We start from the raw sequence: 19,512 nt of genomic DNA on the forward strand, positions 1-19,512 counted from the left end.
CAGTTTCTATCCTTTTCTTTTATACTAATACACAAAAACATACATTTTCGTTTTTTACATTTACTTTTCTTAATTGTCCTGACTGTCTATCTGCTTGCCCTCCCGTTAATCCTCTTTTACTTTTTCTTGCTCTCTCTCTCTCTCTCTCTCTCTCTCTCTCTCCCTCCCTCGCTCTTTCTCTCTTCACTCGCTCACTCACTCCCGCCCTATCAATCGTTCTCACGTATGCATACACGCGCGCGACCACGCACTCTTTCATCTCCCCTTTCTTTTCCCCTCTCGTTCTAGCTCTCTTTCTCTCTCTCCCACTCCCCCTCCTTCCCTCCCACTCACCCACTCGCCCGCTCAGTCTCTCTCTCTCTCTCTCTCTCTCTCTCTCTCTCACTCTCCGTTCAGTCTATGCTCTCTTCCTTGTTCGAAATCTCGAGTAGATCGTAACTCAGAACTTGTAATTCGAATCTGTATTTGTGTTCGTATTCGCACTATCGGTTGTATCGTAGTGTTGTGCATTTTTGCAGAGAATTTTATCTTCGTCCCGCGGCTTTAAAGATCTGCCTTATCTTGCTCTTGGGCACAAGTTTGCTCAAACTCCGAGGAAGAAAGTGAATACATGTCTCACTTTCTCGTTCTCCGAAGAGATGCAATTGTCGTGACTGACGTGCAGTCGCTGAACGACATGATCAAGAAATTGTATATATATATGCAACATTGACACCGGGAACCAACCGCACCACCACAGTAGAGACGCGCTTGATAATCGAGCAGCCGGTTAACTTTCGTCGGAGCGGTTGTACGTTTGAAACATACGAGGAGAAAGATGCGTTAAGCTCGTCGCTCGGCCTTTCGCAAAATCACTGTCTTTTGTAATAATTTGCACAATTTGTGTGTAAGTTGAAATTGAAGCGAGACTGTCGAGAATGCGAGAACGCCTCTTCGAATCGAAGTTTTTCTTTTCACTTTCTTTCTTCCTCGCGTCTTTCTGCCTTTAATAGAAAATTTTTTTATTCGTTATTTTCAGTGAAGAGGCTCGTTCGACCCAAACTTCGAAATCCTGGAGAATCGGATTTCGCGGTGTTTCAGGAAAATCGACGATTGGATTGTGTATGTGGTTAAACCAACGGATTACCCAAATTATTCACGACCTCCAAGTTTTAAAGTACTATGACTAATTGACCGTTTATTTGGTGCTGGAGGAGCGTACATTGATCATTGGTCGATTGATATTTTACAAGTCCGATAGTCAAGTGTAGATGGGTCGCTGGCTCATGTTCTGTTCAGCGAGCAGCATTTTGTCAAAGTGGCAACATGTTTGTGAAGAATATTCAAGGCACAGGAGAGACTGCTATGAATGTTGACTGCCCGCTACAGGCCAGTCTTAAAAGATCCAGCAGTGCTCCAATGATCAACGAAATCAGTGCTACGATGTCGGTTACTTCGCCTTCTACTACGGCTCCACCTAGGTAATTGGTAACAAAAATTTGCCTCGACAACGTGAAGTTGTAATTTATAGATTGTAGTTTGTAGTTTACACAATAACAATTAGATCGATAATGTATTAATCGAGTAGATCTATAATTATTGTGATAAGCTGTATTATTAATATGATTTTAGGGATGCCGTTACGTCATTTAATGGGTTCTCAAGTATACCTAGAGCAAGAAGATTTAGTACAAGTGTAAGTTTAGATCATTCAATTATACCAATTAGTTATTGATTATATGTACAGTGTAAACGTTATGACATACGATGACAGTACGACACGTATTCATTGATTTTGGTACGTTGATTATCAGCGGTATTGAAAATATTGAAAATATTGAGAATATTGAGAATATTGAGAATATTGAATATATTGACAGAAAAGAGAAATAAATATTAATCTTATTGGAATTTACTAAATATTTTGAATTTTTGTATCAAAGCAAAAGTACTCCACCGACTATCCATTGTCCAAGATAAACGTACTCATTTCCTAGATCGCAGCAAACATCAATTTCCTTAAAAATTAATTTAAAAAAGTAATTCAAACTGGATTTATGAATAATTCATCAAAACTACTATTAATGAATATATCTGCTTTAATTAAGTATTTAATAGTCTTACAATTTACGTTTCAAACTCATTCGATTATAGATATATATATATATATATATATTACACTTGTCATTTTTATCATTCCTTAAAAAATTTTGTTTTTCCTCGTATCGTTTAGATACGATGGCATTTATATATAGAAGATGTTATAGCATCTATAACCATTGAAATAATTTATGACATACGTTTCTCAATAGCTGATAATTTTATTAAATTTCTGCTTTATTATAAAAAGGATAAAATAATATCTGGATTTTATGAATTCAAAATACTTTATTTGAGATGGAAATTAAATTAGTCGAAGCTTTACTTTTATTCATATATTCATCATAAATTGAATCACGATAATTTTATTATTTCAGAGTCCAGGCAATGTTATTGGGATAGGAATTGGTCCTAAATTAACACCAAGAGTTAACCAATTGAGACGAGAAGAATGTATCGATGTAGTGGCAGGACGAGAAGTGGCACACGAGAAGGAAATTCACAGTGCAATGCAGATCTCCCAATCGTGGGAAGATTTGACTTTTGAAACGGAAGGACTGTCGTTTAAAGACTCCTCAACGGAGTCGTCGCCTTTGCCAAATTTACCAACAACAGCGCCTACATTATTACCACAATTAAAAACCGATAAACAATTAATTCCTAAAAAGATCTTTGATCCGCTAAACTTAAATCTATCACCTAGTGGCTCTCCGTCATGTTCTTCACCCTCTCCCACGAGATCAGGCTTAGGTCAACGACAGTGTTATTCACCCAGCTTACATGCAGTCGCATGGAAAAATGGTTCGCTATCGCCTAGTCCAACGAGAAAAGCATTTGCCACAAGGTAATAATAAACTTAAACAGTAATGAAGTTACGATAAATAATTCTAATTCTTGAAATTTAATAGAATAATTTTTATTATTAAGAATTAATGTTAGTTAGGTCTAATGTTTAAAGCAAATGCTTGTTTTTAATGTCTCAGACGGAGCTTGAGCCCGATATCAATTCGTCCGAGTTGTCTTGGGGGCACTGCGGGAACATTAAAACGAAAATTTGAGCTTGACGAGTCTATAGGAATGGATCGTCTCTTACAGCCACCCATCAAACGTGCTTTTAATTTAATAATGTCTTATCCATCCAGGCAAGTTGTGAATTGCAATTATTTTTGTCATTTGTAGGTAATTTGAGCAATCAGTATGTAAGTTAATATATTTTGATATATTATTTCTTATGTATCGATCGTTAAATTTTGATAATGAAAATTACATACAGTCTTACAGTATAATGAGATTATAGTATCGTATTAATAACTTTGATAATCATCTAATACTAAGATCAAACGAGAAAAATGCTTTTTATCTGTCAGTTAGGAAAATCTTGTGAGAAAAATGTGTCAAGTTCGATTGTTTGATTAATTTTTAGGGCAGAAACAACACTGAATTTGTTTTCGACGGTAAATGCCAATAGTACTGGCTCCATTGGCACCCCTGAATCACTGTCCAGCGCGGACTCCCCGAACTTCTCGAATCAATTGGGAGACGAGAACAGCCCTTCGTCCAGTCGTACCCTTTTACAGAGCGACGATGCGAGCATGTCAGATAGCAATAGTGATCCACAGCAACCAAAATCAATGGAGTCTGACGTATCAAATATTCAGGAAAATCCCTGTGGAAATGACAATAGGTGAACAATTGCCGCTACGAGACATGTATGCGTACCGTACCCTAAAAGCTTATTTTCTTCGTTAAATAAAACTTGTTCGAAGAAATGTGCGCGCGCTTTTTTTTTTTTTTTGTGTGCGCGCGTGTTCTGTGTCTGTCCGCCTGTGTATGAGTGCGTGCATGTATGTGGGTGGGTGTGCGTTGGGAATTATTAATTATAAAAAGCGCGAGGCACGTGCGTATACACATTAGCATTATATACAACCTAGTCGATATACATGAATGTAAATGGTGCGCTTCGTGCACGAATAATGGCGATTTGGTGAAATGACATGTACCCGTGCTAACTTAATCTAATATCAAATTTAAGATCAATCGATACTTTATATTATCTCTATCTTGAGAATACGGACAGCTTTTAAAAAAATATACAAAATTCCAGTTGTTAGAGTTTAGTAACGATCAAATTTTTTAATTTTAAATCTGCATGTGAAATTTATGTATTTCTTTGTAAGCCTTACATTAGGTTAATTGAATTAATGTAGATATTATACAATATTAATTCTTTATTTTACTTCAAAAAGTAAATGCATTCAATGAACAGTTGTAGTCATATTCGCTAATTATTATAGGTTTCTGTTATACATAAAAATTGATTTACTTATTATCGAAGTTTATTTGGAATTAAGTAAAAAATTTTGGAAACTTTAAATAGAATAATTATAAACTATTAGTTTTTATTATTATTATCATCATCGTCGTCATCATCGTCATCGTCATCGTCATCATCATCATCATCATCATCATCATCATCATCATCATCATCATCATCATCATCATCATCATCATCATCATCATCATCATCATCATCATCATCATCATCATCATCATCATCATCATCATCATCATCATCATCATCATCATCATCATCATCATCATCATCATCATCATCATCATCATCATCATCATCATCATCATCATCATCATCATCATCATCATCATCATCATCATCATCATCATCATCATCATCATCATCATCATCATCATCATCATCATCATCATCATCATCATCATCATCATCATCATCATCATCATCATCATCATCATCATCATCATCATCATCATCATCATCATCATCATCATCATCATCATCATCATCATCATCATCATCATCATCATCATCATCATCATCATCATCATCATCATCATCATCATCATCATCATCATCATCATCATCATCATCATCATCATCATCATCATCATCATCATCATCATCATCATCATCATCATCATCATCATCATCATCATCATCATCATCATCATCATCATCATCATCATCATCATCATCATCATCATCATCATCATCATCATCATCATCATCATCATCATCATCATCATCATCATCATCATCATCATCATCATCATCATCATCATCATCATCATCATCATCATCATCATCATCATCATCATCATCATCATCATCATCATCATCATCATCATCATCATCATCATCATCATCATCATCATCATCATCATCATCATCATCATCATCATCATCATCATCATCATCATCATCATCATCATCATCATTATTATTATTATTATTATTATTATTATTATTATTATTATTCATTGTTAATGTCGATCAATAATTATTCAGTTTGCTGAGAAACGTGTTTAATTGAATTGAAGTCTGTAAAATAACGTCTCTGTGTATTATGAGATCGATATCACTTCAAGATTGGTAAATATCAATTAAATTATTGTCATGTATCAAAAACATGAAAAGTGTAAACTATAATTCATGTAATCAAGTGAGTTTTTAAATGGGCTCCTTCATCCTACATTATTCTCCTATTCAAGATCGTTACACCTTGTACAAACTATTGCATATTATTGTAATGGAAACATTAATTTTCGATAATTGTCTTACATTAGTTTTCCCCAAGGACTTAACAGTCTATTTAAAATGGTTAAATCTTTCATATTATATAATTATACAATACTTATTAAATAAAAATTAATCAATTGATTATCAGATATGATGGCTTAAAATCGCAATAGATATCGCTATGTATAACATAGTTTCAAACTATATAACTTGAAAGTATTTAACCAAAAAGTAGATTATTAATGTAGTAAAATTATATCGTTAAATTTCTACTAGAAATATATATTTCTATATTGTGATACCCTTTCAAAAAATTTTTGGTTAAATTTTTGTTCCTTTGCATATTTTATTTTAATTTTAGAGAAAAAATAACTTTTATATTTGCAAATTTTCTTTTTTAAATTCGTAGACAAGACATTTTAAATTAATAGTATTTAAAGCTTTTACTGTATTATTTTATTTAATAAGACTTAAGCAGTTTAAATATATATATATATATATATATATATATATATATATATATATATATATATATATATATATTATGTATATTAAATTATTTAATACAATTTATATAATTTTGTAATTTAATATTTATTAATTAATTGCTTTACACTATGTGCTCATATTTATATCGTCAATGTACTTATAATCAATTTTGCTTAATTAATTTGATTATTTTCTATAACTTATAACATTCATTTTAATTTAACTTTTAAGACAAAATAAATTGCCATATCGTTTAATTTAAAATATTAACGAAAACTATTACGTAGCCAAGTATTTTATCCATTAATAATATTTGTTTATTTATTTAAAAAAAATTTTATTACTAACAGACTGACTAAAGTAGTTTTTATCAACATATTTTATGTGTCTTTACATAAAAAGAGTGAAACGAAGAAACAATCGATGATAGCTTTATACGAATTTAAAGTTGTTCTTGCGTAGGAAGCTCTTCCAATTTATGGATGTGTGTACGTCTCTTTAATCTATTTGTGCTATTCTTTATAATTTCATAATTTCAACAATAAATGGATACTCAGGCTATATGCTAAATAGGCAGTAAATTAAATAATTTATACAATTAAATTTAATGACACGATACATTTTTTTGAATTGTACATGCATAGTTTTATGTAGTAAAGATGTTAAATTATTTTAAATTATCCAATAGCATGGGTTTGCCAATCTTTTTATTTTAATTATAAGATAATGATGGATTTTTAATTAAATTGCGTACGTTTGATTTGTATAATGAAAATGTTGAAATATTGAGCGGTGACTGTTAAATATAATTTGGTTGTAGTACAAAAGTGTAGAGGTAAGTGTAATTTTAAGTATTAGATTAAAAAAATTTGATTTTTATTTTTAATTAAATGAATTTCATCGAAAATTTATTTCAGACGATAATTAAACAAATAATTAATAAATTTTTGTTCAGAATGCTTATTAAAGTAAGTTTGTTAAATATACTCCCATGCATACAATTTAATTGTATTAATATATTCATTTATATACATATATTAACACATGTCATTTATAAAATATTTTTTAATTCAATGATATTAGACATCTGGATAATAACAAAATCTCTCAAATTTAGTTTGAATAATAAAAATGATCGCTTGACATTGATATGCAAAGAAATTACGTTTACTTGAAATTATAACTTAAATAAGATAATTTTGATAAATTATGAAGATAGAGGTAATGTTTACTTTTTTTTTTGGTCTACTTCAATATTAAATTTTGATACATCAACATGAGACAATTATATTTGTTGTATATATAAAAAAAAAAAAAAAAAAAAAAAAAAAAAAAAAAATAGAATACAAATGTATAGAAAATCTTTTATTTGTATTTTACAAATTATAGTTACAAAAATTAATGATAATGTTACAATTCATACAATTAAATTAAAAATATATTAAATTATGTATTATTTTGAACCTTAACTATTTGTACTTTAATACAACATACGTAAATAAATACGTTGATACATGTATAGATAGAATTCCGAAATATATTCAGTATTTTATCATAATTTTCCTATATCGTACAAGAGGAAATGAAAAATATTTCATATAAAATTATTTCCTTCGAATACATGTAAATTTGTATTTATACATTTTGATTAAAAATAGCTTTAAGCCTATTACCTATAGACGTAAAAATTTTACCCACGTTTTTTAATGTTAAAATATGTTCATTCGTTTCAGACTGCTTAATTTTTTCTACATAAATGTCGTCATCGTTTACGCCAGACCCAGTATTCATAATATCATTTGTACTTATCCTAGTTGTCGGATAATTATTTTGATCAACCTATTAAGTGACGTATAATTATTAATTATAAAACAATGAAATTATCATTTATATATATAATTTACATGACAATAGCACTTACAATTTGTAAGTTAGACGCATTATTTTTCGTTACATGAAAAACATTATTTCTATTTGGAGTCTCGATTTTGGAATTTTTTTTCTTCAACCCATCGATCCAAAACCGTAATTTCTCTTTGACGGTAGGTTCAACCTCAACTGGCGCTCTTTTAAAGCGTTTGAACGCGAAACAAAAATTCGAATTTTCGGAAGAGAATACGGATTCACTGTCTTGATTTACATATACTATCTTAGAATTGTCCGCCAGTGGCTATAAAAAATAATTTTATTAGATTTTAATATTTTAGTTATACTTTTTACATAGCGAGAAAAGTCGCATATATTATTGTGCATAAGTAAATAAATATTAAAATAAATGATTGACATTTTAATTTAAAATTTGAATTTACGATATAATAATTGCACATGTATAAAGTAAACCAGATTTTTTATTATAATTATTTTTATATAATAATAATAATAAGAAGAAAAAAAAAAAACATAAATTTCATAAACTTAAAAAGCAAACTATTTCAATTAATCTTATATTAATATATAATACCTTAAAATCAATGTAAATTCGCTAAAAATAACGATAAAATTAATTTCTCTTGTAATATTTTCGTTTTTTTTATATTTTGTCGATACTTTAAATTCTATTCTAAACTGAATATACATCTAAATTATTACATAATTTATTTTAATAAAATATTAATTATTTCATAACAGTATATGTTAGAAAATTATGCTTCAACTTTCATAAAAAAAAAAAAAAAAAAAAAAAAAAAATTCAAAAAACAAAAAAAAAAAAAAAATTCCATAACCTAATAAAAACGATAAAATGAATATTGAATTGAAATTAAAATATTAATTAAGATTTTAAACAAATATAAAATACATGAAACGTAAGTGTTTGAAAGGTAGAAATATAATATATAAATAATTTTCTATGTATACTGCTCCAAATACTGTAAATTCATATTTTCTAATAAAATATTTCTATATTATACATAAATTTAGTAAAACCTATTTAATAAAGGTTTTTTTTTATTTTATTTATTTATTTATTTTTTTTTTTTTTTTTATTAAATTTTAATTCTTAAAAATATAACGCATACAATCTTAATCGTAATTATAATATTATTACAACTTTTTATCACAATTATTAATTAAAGTAAAACAATAATCATTTCTTACCTCAATTGCTTCATTAATCGATAATGGCCTTTTCTTTTTACACCGCTTTTCAATGAAATTTTCTTTTTCAATATCTCTTATTCTACGTACAGGTATTCGTGCACTGCTATCCTTTCGTAAAGTTTTTCTGCACTCAATATACTATTTATTAACAAATAAAGATTAGTAGACATTCATTTATTAAATCATAATAAAAAATATAGTTGTAAATGATGACTCTTACAATCAAAAGTCTACTTCTTAAGTTCAATTATTTTCAATTGAAATTTTCTACTTAATTTTATATGAGGGGATCTTAAATTTCTATTCTCATAAATCTACTGCCCTAAGATTGCAGAATCTTTATCATGGTATAATAATAATAATAATACTAATAATAATAAAACTATTTTATTAAAACTTGAGCACTACATAGTTTTGTTCATAATAATTCCATGAAATCTTTCACAAGACTTTATCATAATATATTATCAACTAAGTTTAAATACAAAAAAAAGAGAGAAAAAAATTCATTCGTCAAGGCAATAGATTAGAAATCAAAAAATTTTTTTTAAATATCTATTTAGTTAGCGTGCTGTAATCATTGTCTGCTTATTTAGTTTGTATATAAAATATTTAACTGATATAAGATATTAAAATAAACAAGAATACTAAATATAGAACTATATACGATTTATATTCACATTAAAAGTAAAATGAACGAAAAAAAACCTTATTAATGTAAAAATATTGATTTATTTTTCAGTTCTTTAATTTATAAAAATATTTTTTATGCCACTTGATTTGCCAGATTTTTTATTTACCTTGTTTACAGCTGCTTGTAATTCTTCGATCCAAGCTTCACTATCTCCATTTTCCGAATAAAGTAATAACGTTTCTTGTATGCAAATGACTTTGAAAAGTCCATTACTGAGTACTCGTTCAACTTTGCATTTATTTAATGGTAATAAACAGCATATTGTCAATGATTCTGGATTACCTTTACAATAGAGTAAAGTGTCACTAAGAAGAACAAAGTGTCTTCGAAAAGACGTATTACCACGCCTTGATACTCGCATAAGGGGTCCTTGACGAATTAATTTACGTCCTGGTTTGATCAAATTTATTTGACCAACGATATTTTTCTGGAGTTCTAAAAGTTTTTGTGCATCTTCGTATTCCGCGACAAGGAAGTTAATGTGGGTTGCCACTTTTTCTATTTCTACTAATGATGCTAAAAATATTTATAAAATTAATAGATTTACTCTCTTATTACGTTAAAACATAGCATATTTTGTAATCTTATTTTTAAAAAAAGTTAATCGAATAGAATATATGTTATTATCAGTAGCTTTTTCATTTATAAATTAATTCATATATTTTATCACTGTGTAGAACTATCATACAACTAACGTAATATTAAAATACTATTATTTCAAATTTGTCGTAGTTGTATTTTAACTATTAATTTAATAAATAACTAAACTAAATAATATTTATATAAAATTTTTCAAATAATTCTATGTAAATTGTTTTCTGTGCTTTTTATTCTGAATAAATATAATATTAATATATTTATGAAAGCATTGAAAGTAAAATTTCTTTTCTATGCTAGAATATATTATATATATATATATATATATATATATATGAATGCAATAACAACATTTAGTTCTCAGAAAATTTAAATTAAAATCATTTATAATAATAAATAATTAGAATAGAATTAAAAATTTAAAATGTATAAGGAATTTAATTGTAAATTTAATACATCGGATTCATTACTCTTTGACATAATATTATTAAAAATTGTCAAATATATTTTATTTTTAATATTGACATGCATTCATTTATAATGGACATGATCAATCGGTCAATTGAAAAATATATTTTTAAAATCCCCACATTCTCACATTATAGTAAATTAATTATTCACAAAGCATATTAAAAAATGGAATTAAAAAAGTCGTAAAATCTAATTTAATAAAAGTGCTAAAAAAAAATTTATTTCATAGAAAAATGTCAAAGTTGAAGATTATATTTATAAGCAATTAAAATGTAAAGAGAAATGTAACAATATTAGAATATGTAAACAAATTTTTAATTATTTAATTCAATAAATATAATATCTTCCTATTTATTAACAATTAAACAGTCATTGTTGTATTAAATAATAATTTTAATGCGTAATGTATTCATATAAAATATATTTACTTTCGTAAAATTAATTTTATTTATTAAATATTTTTGTCAGAAAATTTTTTTATTTTTAAACTTAAACCTCAAAAAAAAAAAAAAAAAAAAAAAAAAAAAAAAAACATTAAATTTCATTAAATTTGCCAATTTATAAGAATAATTTACAGAAATTTTTAAATAGTTTTAATATTTGTAATAAAAGTGTTTGATGTCTAATTTATAAATTTCAATTTTTTCATGATTTTTGTGTGCTTTAGTTACTTTAGTAAAATATTAAACAATAACAGATCATAGATGTGTGTGTGTGTGTGGGTGTGTGTGTGTTTTCTTTCAAAACAATTTAGAATTACATATTAGGTTAATACAGTAGTTTTACACACACGCGCGCGGGCGCGCACATACGCCAATGCACATTTACAATTGATGATTCGGATGAATGTAATTTTGTAAAATGGCAAGACGATTGGCAATTAAAAGAAATTAAAATGTTAATATTTAACGAACCTTGTAGTATAATGTAATCTTGTTGTTTAGGTATCGTATGCCGTAAAACTTCTTTCAAAAGTAATTTGTATCTTGGTACTCTTTGAATCGGTGCTATTAGCAAAGAAGACAATTTATTACTGACTTCTGGTCTCGTTTCTTGACTTGTTATAAATTCGGCTATTGTCGAATAATTTTGTTGTATTTCCTACATTTAAATAATTTTTTTCCACGTAAATTTAAGATAAATTGTTATAAAATTTAAAACTATAAAGATTTACGAACAAAAAAAAAAAAAAAAAAAAAAAATATAACTGGACAGTATAGAAACAATCGTAATTCAAATTATTATTTGTAGGTAAATATTTTTATGGAATTTTTGGATTTTAAATAATAACACAATAAAAGTAATTACTATTAATAAACAAGTTGATAGTATTCGATGAACGGTTATTTAATAAATACTTACATGCATTTATATTTGATAGCATTCATGTGCAAGTATTTCTTTTCAAATTAATGTTTTATCGTAAAATTTTATATTCTTTTTACATATTCGAACGTATTCTAAAGTAGATAAGCTAAGCTAGATAAGCATACACCGAAAATATTATAACAAATGCTTTAAACTAAATCTGTCAATTAAGATAAAATTTCTTCATGATTGCTATCATTGAAGAATAAAAAGTATGTAATGTAAGGGATCGATATTACTCTTTACTACAAATCAATAAAACTGTTGAATACAAATGTTAGAAACAAAAAATTCTTAAACAAAGATATAAATATAAAGAATTATTCATATATACCTGTAAAACGATTAAAGCGCGTTTATAATTGTATGCATAGACGGAGTATAGTTTGAAGAAAGGTGCCAATTTGTAAAATGCTTGTGCAATATTTTCCGGATTTTCATTCAATTCTTTTAATAATTCTCCGTTCACGCTGTACAGTGTTTCTATATTTTCGAATAGCGTTATATACGAATCATAATTTAATAATTTTCTCTCAAGTATTGGCTTCATGAAAAACTAAAAATTAATCTTTATTATTTGTTAATTATTCATGATATTTTACTTAATATGTTCAAAAATTTTTTATTTATATTTTTACCTCCATAATAATTTCTAATTGTCGTAAATATTTAACTTCTGAACTTAAAATTTCTTGTATAGCTTGAATCCTTAAACTTTCTTCTTTTTTCATTAGATTTTCTTGGTAAATTTCATCCAAGGCGTTCAAAACTAACATTTAAAAGATTAAAATGTAGAAAATTATTATTTGCTAAAATTGTTGTTTATAAATATGATTTTGATTATACCTTTCATTCTAGTACGAATAGTCATCATATTTCTTTGGTCGATAATCTTTTTTAATTCTGCACTTAAAGTAGGTTTTTTGGGAGTGTTTGGAATATCCATACTTATTTCAACCTAAATGCATTTAATAAATACATAAATAGAAAATAACTGAGATTTTGAAGTAAAAGTATATAGAAGTGAAATGTTTATCCTAGTAATCAATTTTAGTAACTAAATGGAAAGTTTTTTCCACCAATATAATAAGTATATGTAATAATAAGTAGTTTAGTCGATAAGAATTATTTTTTAAAATCTTATTTCAATATATAATTTAGAAATAACGTTGGCAGATTTCATAGTTGGTCCATATAATTGAGGAGATAAATTTTAAAATGAAATTTGAAAATTAATGTTGAAATATGTGATCAAAGAAAAATCATGTAAAATTTTACGAATGATCAATTGACAAAAAAGTTCATCCTTCAATAACTTCAGCAAGACAATATTAATGAAGACAATATCATGATAATAAATGATTAGGCAACGCATGATTATAATAAATAAGTAATATTGATTGTACATTATAGATAGATATTGGACAAAAAATAAACATAAACAAAGTTAAATAAGAGATCAGAGAGAAATGTTAAACATGAATAGTGAATGAGAATGATACATTCAATGTATATTTTTTAAGCGCATGGAAAGTGAATTTCAGTATCTATAGGAATTTGTTTGATATACAGTTAAGTATATAAATCATTGTATAAAATTCAATACAAAATATATGCATATTTTTTACAGTAAATAATAATATTCATTAACAGTCGCATTATGTTCCTGTTAATTAATAAAAATTTGGAAAATATTTTATTCTACTATTATTGATTATGAATCTAACAAAGCTCAATATTCTTAACAAACTTTGAATGAAATAACAATATCTAAATTAAGCCAAATGGCGCTGTAGTATTTAGAATTTTTGAAATATAAATAATAAAACATTTTTGCATTATTTAGATATCGATCAAATCATTACGTTTACTCGTTAAAATGAAAAGTTGCTTTATCCGTCTAACTAAATGCATATTGAAATTGTCTATTCAAATATTTGAACGTACGAGGAAAAAAACAATCATATCTAATGAAAAATAATTGTTTAAATAATTTCAAAAGCATTTGTATGATTTTCTTGAAAAGTTCGCAAATTTATATTGTCTTAATTTCCATCTCAGGTGTCTATCAAAATCCATGATATAACGAAAATTTACTTTATAACATTCATTCTTAATGCATCGACTGCTCTATACGACACATTGTTATTTTAACTTGTTATTATCTATATAAGTCGTCATCACACTTATTTGTAATTGTGTGCTTCTTTATGCATTTAATTGTCGTAAAACATTCTATCATTGATTAATAATTTAATTTCATATAATTTAGGATACGATATCATTGATAAATCAATTTTCTTGATATTTTTTTTTTCTTATAATTCCCTATAAATTATTGTAAATTAAATCTAGCATATCCGAAGCTTTATAACTGCACTTTATGTCGCTATCGTTTTATTATTGAAACGTAAATTCATTGCACTTTAAATGCACGCGTAGCCGGAAGCACGTGCATGCATATATAATAAATAAATTTTTGCATTTATTTTGTAAATATTTTTGTTCGACGATACCAACCGACGGTAATAAAAAAAAAAAAAAAAAAAAAAAAAAATGGTTCTATTTTAATCGTGGTATTACGTGTAAATTTTATTGTAATAAAAAGTGGCACATTGAGCCGGGAAGATAAACTTGCCTATAAAATTCTAGTCGATGTTTTTAAAACTGGTTTACAAGTTTTCAATTTCAGTTGCAAGTGCTCAGTGCGGTATCTGTCAATGTGTAAGCCTCCCTGATCTTCTTTTCAAACGCTGACTTTTGCTTATTCGCGATAACAAACCAATGCATTCCAAAATTACTTAACATACTTCATTTCTCGCTGGCCGTGCATAGGATGCACACATTCCCGTCGCATACAATGCACAAATCTAAAGTTGAACTTGGAAAAAATCAAATGCATCCAAAAGGAGATTATGCAGAAGCAGTTACGGCATGAGAGAACGAGAGAACTAATCCTGTTGTGCGTACTATGCACGAGTATAATTCTCATTTCGGTTTTTTCGAAAGCACCTGCTCAAGCCTTGACGCGCTCTTCCATTGGTCGAGCCGTGCATCATTCGCCCCTCTCTTTTTCTCCTATAATCTTCCATCTTCACCGTCTCTCGGCAGCAGTATGACAGAGAAAAAGGTTGAGGAAAAAGGATAAAGAGAATGAGAGAGGGCGAGAGAGGGAGGGAGAAAGAGAGGGACAGAGGGAGAAAGGAAGAAATTAATATCTGTCTTCGGCCACCTCTTATGCCTTATATTAATTTTTAGTTTGTACTTTATAATTAACGTTGTATAGTTTTTTTTAGAGAGAGCGAGAGAAATCCAATATGGCCGATGTTTTGTTTGCGAGTGAAGATGGTTATGGTTGGGCTGTCTTGGGCACCGAAGATGTTTATTAGCTATCTTACTCCGTGGTTTTTCGGAGTCCCGGTTCATGAGCTCTAGGCTCAAGATATCAGAAATATCAAAATCCAAGTAAGACCGGCCGGTGTAATTTTCGCGCCAGACGAACAATGAATGCGACGAGCTTATACGTGTCGACCTGTCGACTAATTCTCCAAGCCGATTCCGAAGACCCGAGCTCCTGGACTGATTTGTATAGATTAGTGCCGTATCTTCGACAAAGCCTCAGCTGCACCGTTTGCTCGAATCTTTTGATAGAGCCACTCACACCCACGGAGACGAACTGCCAGCACCATGTCTGCCGGGGATGTCGTGGTGGCCGCAAGAAGCTTAAGCCTTCCTGCGGTTGGTGTAAGGACTATGATAAATATATCGAGAATGTACAGTTGAGGATACTTCTGCAATGTTACAAGAAATTATGTGAATATCTGACCAGTACTGGCATTTACAGATGCCTCGTATTGGCCGTATCCAGTAGTAAAATCAGTAATGGTATACCATGTTTAGGTGCCAGCTGCCTCACCGAGCTTATCAAAGAGGGTGCTGGCTTTAAAGATGAGTTCAAGAGCAATGCTGGTCTTTCAAGGTCTGCTTACAGTATTTTACCATGTGTTTACACTACCAGTACTACTTCGACACAGACTGGAAACACAAATCCTATACCCGTGACAGATCCGTTGGTTACGCAGGAGATGCCACCTATTAAGACTGTATCTAATGGCTCATCTATTTATTCTGTGATGTACGCCGGCTCTGGTAACAAGATTACGATAAAAAGGAAAGCTGCCGCCACTGATGACGTCGAGGGTGTATTACAGCCGGAAGTTGAAGTGCAACAGCCACAGTTATCAACGTTACAACAGTCTCCTGTTGGTGTAGTTAAGTGCATTCCAGCTTCTCAGTTAACTTACACGCAGTGTCAGTCTAAGAAAACTTCAAAAAGTAGCAAGGTGATATTTTATATTCTTCACTATTTGTAAATTTTATTATCCAAAAGTATAAATTTCTAGACTGTCATTATTCAATTATTTCTTGACAATTATAAAGGCTTGCAAGATTCAATAATCATTGCATATGAAAATATTAAATTTGATTATCAATAAGGCTAGTAATAAATTGTTTACAAAAATTAAAATTAAAATTACTCTTTTACATACTTAATTAATGTATTTATTATTTTACATAATACAACAATAGGTCCATTTAGTCAAATTAACAATATTATCTTACATTTTTATTTATAATAAATAGTTTTATTTAAACGATACATATAAAATCGAAACTAATAAAATTTGGTTAATGACAACATTTTTTCATAAAAGTTTTAATTTAAGAGACCAAATCTTAGTAACATATGTATTAAAATTATTAAAATTATTAAAATTATAAAATTTTTATAATAAAATAATTATAATCTCGGCAATATCATATGAAAATGTTTATATTATGTTACATTTATCACTTTCAATTCAATCTGAATACTTTCAAACAATGAATAAATAAAGTTTACAATATAAATTATTTTATCATTTTGTTAATATGAATTATAATTTACTTTAATCCTAATAATTCTATTTAATCTGAACATTTATTTCTCAAAATATGTATATCTATACATCGTCCAATTTTAAATAATTTAGATTTATCCTTCTTTTTTTTTTTTTTTTTTTTTTTTTTGTTTTTTTTTTGTTTTTTGTTTTATTATCTCAGTCTACTGGTAATTTTAAGAAACCAAGGTCTAGTTCCACCAGGAGTAAAAGAAAAGGATGTAGATGTGGAAATGCTACTGCAATACCTGGAAAATTGACATGTTGTGGACAAAGATGTCCTTGTTATGTCGAAAGCAAACCATGCCTTGAATGTAGGTGTAGAGGTTGTCGAAATCCTCATACACGAGATGGTTACAAGGTATGCTTACTTTAATTCTTCTTGATTTACTATCATTTATTTTCCTGCTAATTTATAAATTATTTGGATTAAACTTTTGAACTATCTTGAACAACAATATTTTAAATTGTTTATTTGTTCGTTACTTACCAAATGTCCTATATATCGAAGAATTCACATATTAGATTGTAAATAAATATACTGAAAATTCTAGTTAATAGGAATAAGATATTGGGCTGCCAGTATTAAATATATTTTGTATCCATCATATAATTTACACACTTAGCGAATAATGGATCAGGGATGGATCAAATTTTTACAATATTTTATCTATTAGGATTATACTTTTTGCAATAGCTTAAAGGACATATTCTTAAATATTTTTCTTAGATAAAAATACAGTTAGCGGCGCAGAATATATAATGCTAATTTCAAAATATGATCTACAAAGAGTCATCATACAAAATAATAAATATTCTTTAAGCGATTACGTTTGCATAGTTGTCAAACTACGAAATTTATAATAATTAAAAACTTTATAATTATTTTATCGATATGTGCTAATGTAATCTTCATTATTATAATTGAAAAATATAAATGTCTTACAGATTCGCCCCCACATACCAGAACTTCATAATTTGCAATTACAGTTATCCAGTCCCCTTGACTGTGATGGTTTGGCTACCGATCCTCTTGGTTCTGTCCAGCAGTGCCTCTCAGTCTCACCACCAACGATTCAAGTTCTCAATGTTTATTCGACGCCAAGGTTGGAAATAGACAATATACCACAAAATTTGCCGGCAGCTTTGCTTGTTGGCGAAGACGCAATGGCGAGTACTGAAAGTGAAGCCGAGGACAGCGACGTACAAATCGATGTGTGACGACGAATTCAAGTGCGGATATAAGACTTATAAAACGTGATTTGTAAATGAAAATGAACTCACCAAATAATAATTACATTATATGAGATACAACGTGTTCCAAATATACAAATGAAAAAAAAAATTAATGGAACACAGCACTAGTATGTTTCTCACAGAATTGTACAAGAAAACATTGAATAAGTATCCATTTATTTTATAATTAACGTTTGTACGGATTTCTTTATTGAATTCTTAATTCCTGCCAGTCTTCGAAAATATGGCATTCTATTACACTCCGAGTTTATAAATATATAAAGCGATTGTGAATATTATTCTTAAAATATTTTGAGAGTCCAAATGTGTATTATTATACACTTTGATAAATATCACATGTTTCAAATTCCTTTATTATACTAATGAGAGTAATATCGAAATTTATTCATTTTACCTAATAACTTCTTTAGGTAATATTGTAAATATGGTTATAATAACAAAATCTAATTTTATTAAAATGTATAAATGCTATCTTATCAAAGACTTTTTAGAATATATTTAAAGGTAAAATCGTTAAGATACTTTGTCGTAGACAAAGTTAAAAACTATATTAAGTCACAACTTGATCCTGACTGATTGAAGCACATTAACTACTTTCGAGAAATCTAGTACAAAATTACATTAATCAATGTGTAGAATATATGAATGTATGAAAAAGATAAAAAAAATTTACTTTGTTAATCTGATTTGTTACTTCAAATAATCTGTGTTTACAAATGTTTTTTAATAGAAATTGAACAGAATAAAACTATTTTACATACTAATTGTTTTTATATACTCTATGCAAGTGAATTACAGATCAATTATATAAATTGTATAAATTTAAGAAGTGGATAAATTAAGAGGCTATTGTGATTACAATTAAATAAAATAACACGGTTAAAATTATTTTTTAATTTTTGAAATTTTATTACAACTAAAACGTAATCAGTCATTTCATAAATGATACAACCACCTGATTCCAA

General features: G+C 28.0%; 3 protein-coding genes across 4 annotated transcripts; 2 read left to right on the forward strand and 1 right to left on the reverse strand.

Annotated features, from left to right (window-relative positions):
* The first annotated feature begins 1,032 nt into the window (after positions 1-1,032).
* LOC105361097 (protein FAM122A) lies at positions 1,033-3,853 on the forward strand. Its single transcript, XM_011498200.1, has 5 exons — positions 1,033-1,460; positions 1,612-1,675; positions 2,457-2,923; positions 3,063-3,221; positions 3,503-3,853. Exons 1-5 carry the CDS (start codon positions 1,306-1,308, stop codon positions 3,765-3,767), a joined length of 1,110 nt encoding a protein of 369 aa, XP_011496502.1. The 5' UTR covers positions 1,033-1,305; the 3' UTR covers positions 3,768-3,853.
* A 4,168-nt stretch (positions 3,854-8,021) lies between these two features.
* On the reverse strand, positions 8,022-13,305 carry LOC105361223 (Rho guanine nucleotide exchange factor 4). Its single transcript, XM_011498332.1, has 7 exons — positions 13,197-13,305; positions 12,989-13,119; positions 12,685-12,906; positions 11,897-12,083; positions 10,021-10,430; positions 9,218-9,358; positions 8,022-8,291 (listed from the first exon to the last, which is right to left on the reverse strand). The coding sequence occupies exons 1-7, from the start codon at positions 13,294-13,296 to the stop codon at positions 8,022-8,024; spliced, it is 1,461 nt and encodes a 486-aa protein (XP_011496634.1). The 5' UTR covers positions 13,297-13,305.
* A 2,189-nt stretch (positions 13,306-15,494) lies between these two features.
* On the forward strand, positions 15,495-18,921 carry msl-2 (male-specific lethal 2). Of its 2 annotated transcripts, none has more exons than XM_011498201.1 (3): positions 15,495-16,693; positions 17,454-17,651; positions 18,239-18,921. In XM_011498201.1, exons 1-3 carry the CDS (start codon positions 15,854-15,856, stop codon positions 18,509-18,511), a joined length of 1,311 nt encoding a protein of 436 aa, XP_011496503.1. In that variant the 5' UTR covers positions 15,495-15,853; the 3' UTR covers positions 18,512-18,921. The 2 variants fall into 2 exon arrangements, with proteins under 2 accessions (XP_011496503.1, XP_011496504.1); XM_011498202.1 differs by having other exon boundaries at positions 17,472-17,651.
* Positions 18,922-19,512: the final 591 nt, after the last annotated feature.

This window comes from Ceratosolen solmsi, unplaced genomic scaffold (genome assembly GCF_000503995.2).
Source record: "Ceratosolen solmsi marchali unplaced genomic scaffold, CerSol_1.0 scaffold14, whole genome shotgun sequence".
Lineage (NCBI taxonomy): Eukaryota > Metazoa > Arthropoda > Insecta > Hymenoptera > Agaonidae > Ceratosolen > Ceratosolen solmsi.

Excerpts from the sequence above, each read along its gene's own strand:
- msl-2 (XM_011498201.1), top strand. The coding sequence starts at position 15,854 with ATGAATGCGACGAGCTTATACGTGTCGACCTGTCGACTAATTCTCCAA. Across the intron at positions 16,694-17,453 it reads AAACTTCAAAAAGTAGCAAG|TCTACTGGTAATTTTAAGAA; the intron begins GTGATATTTTAT and ends TTATTATCTCAG. Across the intron at positions 17,652-18,238 it reads ATACACGAGATGGTTACAAG|ATTCGCCCCCACATACCAGA; the intron begins GTATGCTTACTT and ends AATGTCTTACAG.
- LOC105361223 (XM_011498332.1), bottom strand. The coding sequence starts at position 13,296 with ATGGATATTCCAAACACTCCCAAAAAACCTACTTTAAGTGCAGAATTA. Across the intron at positions 10,431-11,896 it reads AGATTACATTATACTACAAG|CATCATTAGTAGAAATAGAA; the intron begins GTTCGTTAAATA and ends AAATATTTTTAG. Across the intron at positions 9,359-10,020 it reads TACAAGCAGCTGTAAACAAG|TATATTGAGTGCAGAAAAAC; the intron begins GTAAATAAAAAA and ends GTTAATAAATAG.
- LOC105361097 (XM_011498200.1), top strand. The coding sequence starts at position 1,306 with ATGTTTGTGAAGAATATTCAAGGCACAGGAGAGACTGCTATGAATGTT. Across the intron at positions 1,676-2,456 it reads CAAGAAGATTTAGTACAAGT|AGTCCAGGCAATGTTATTGG; the intron begins GTAAGTTTAGAT and ends TTATTATTTCAG. Across the intron at positions 3,222-3,502 it reads ATAATGTCTTATCCATCCAG|GGCAGAAACAACACTGAATT; the intron begins GCAAGTTGTGAA and ends ATTAATTTTTAG.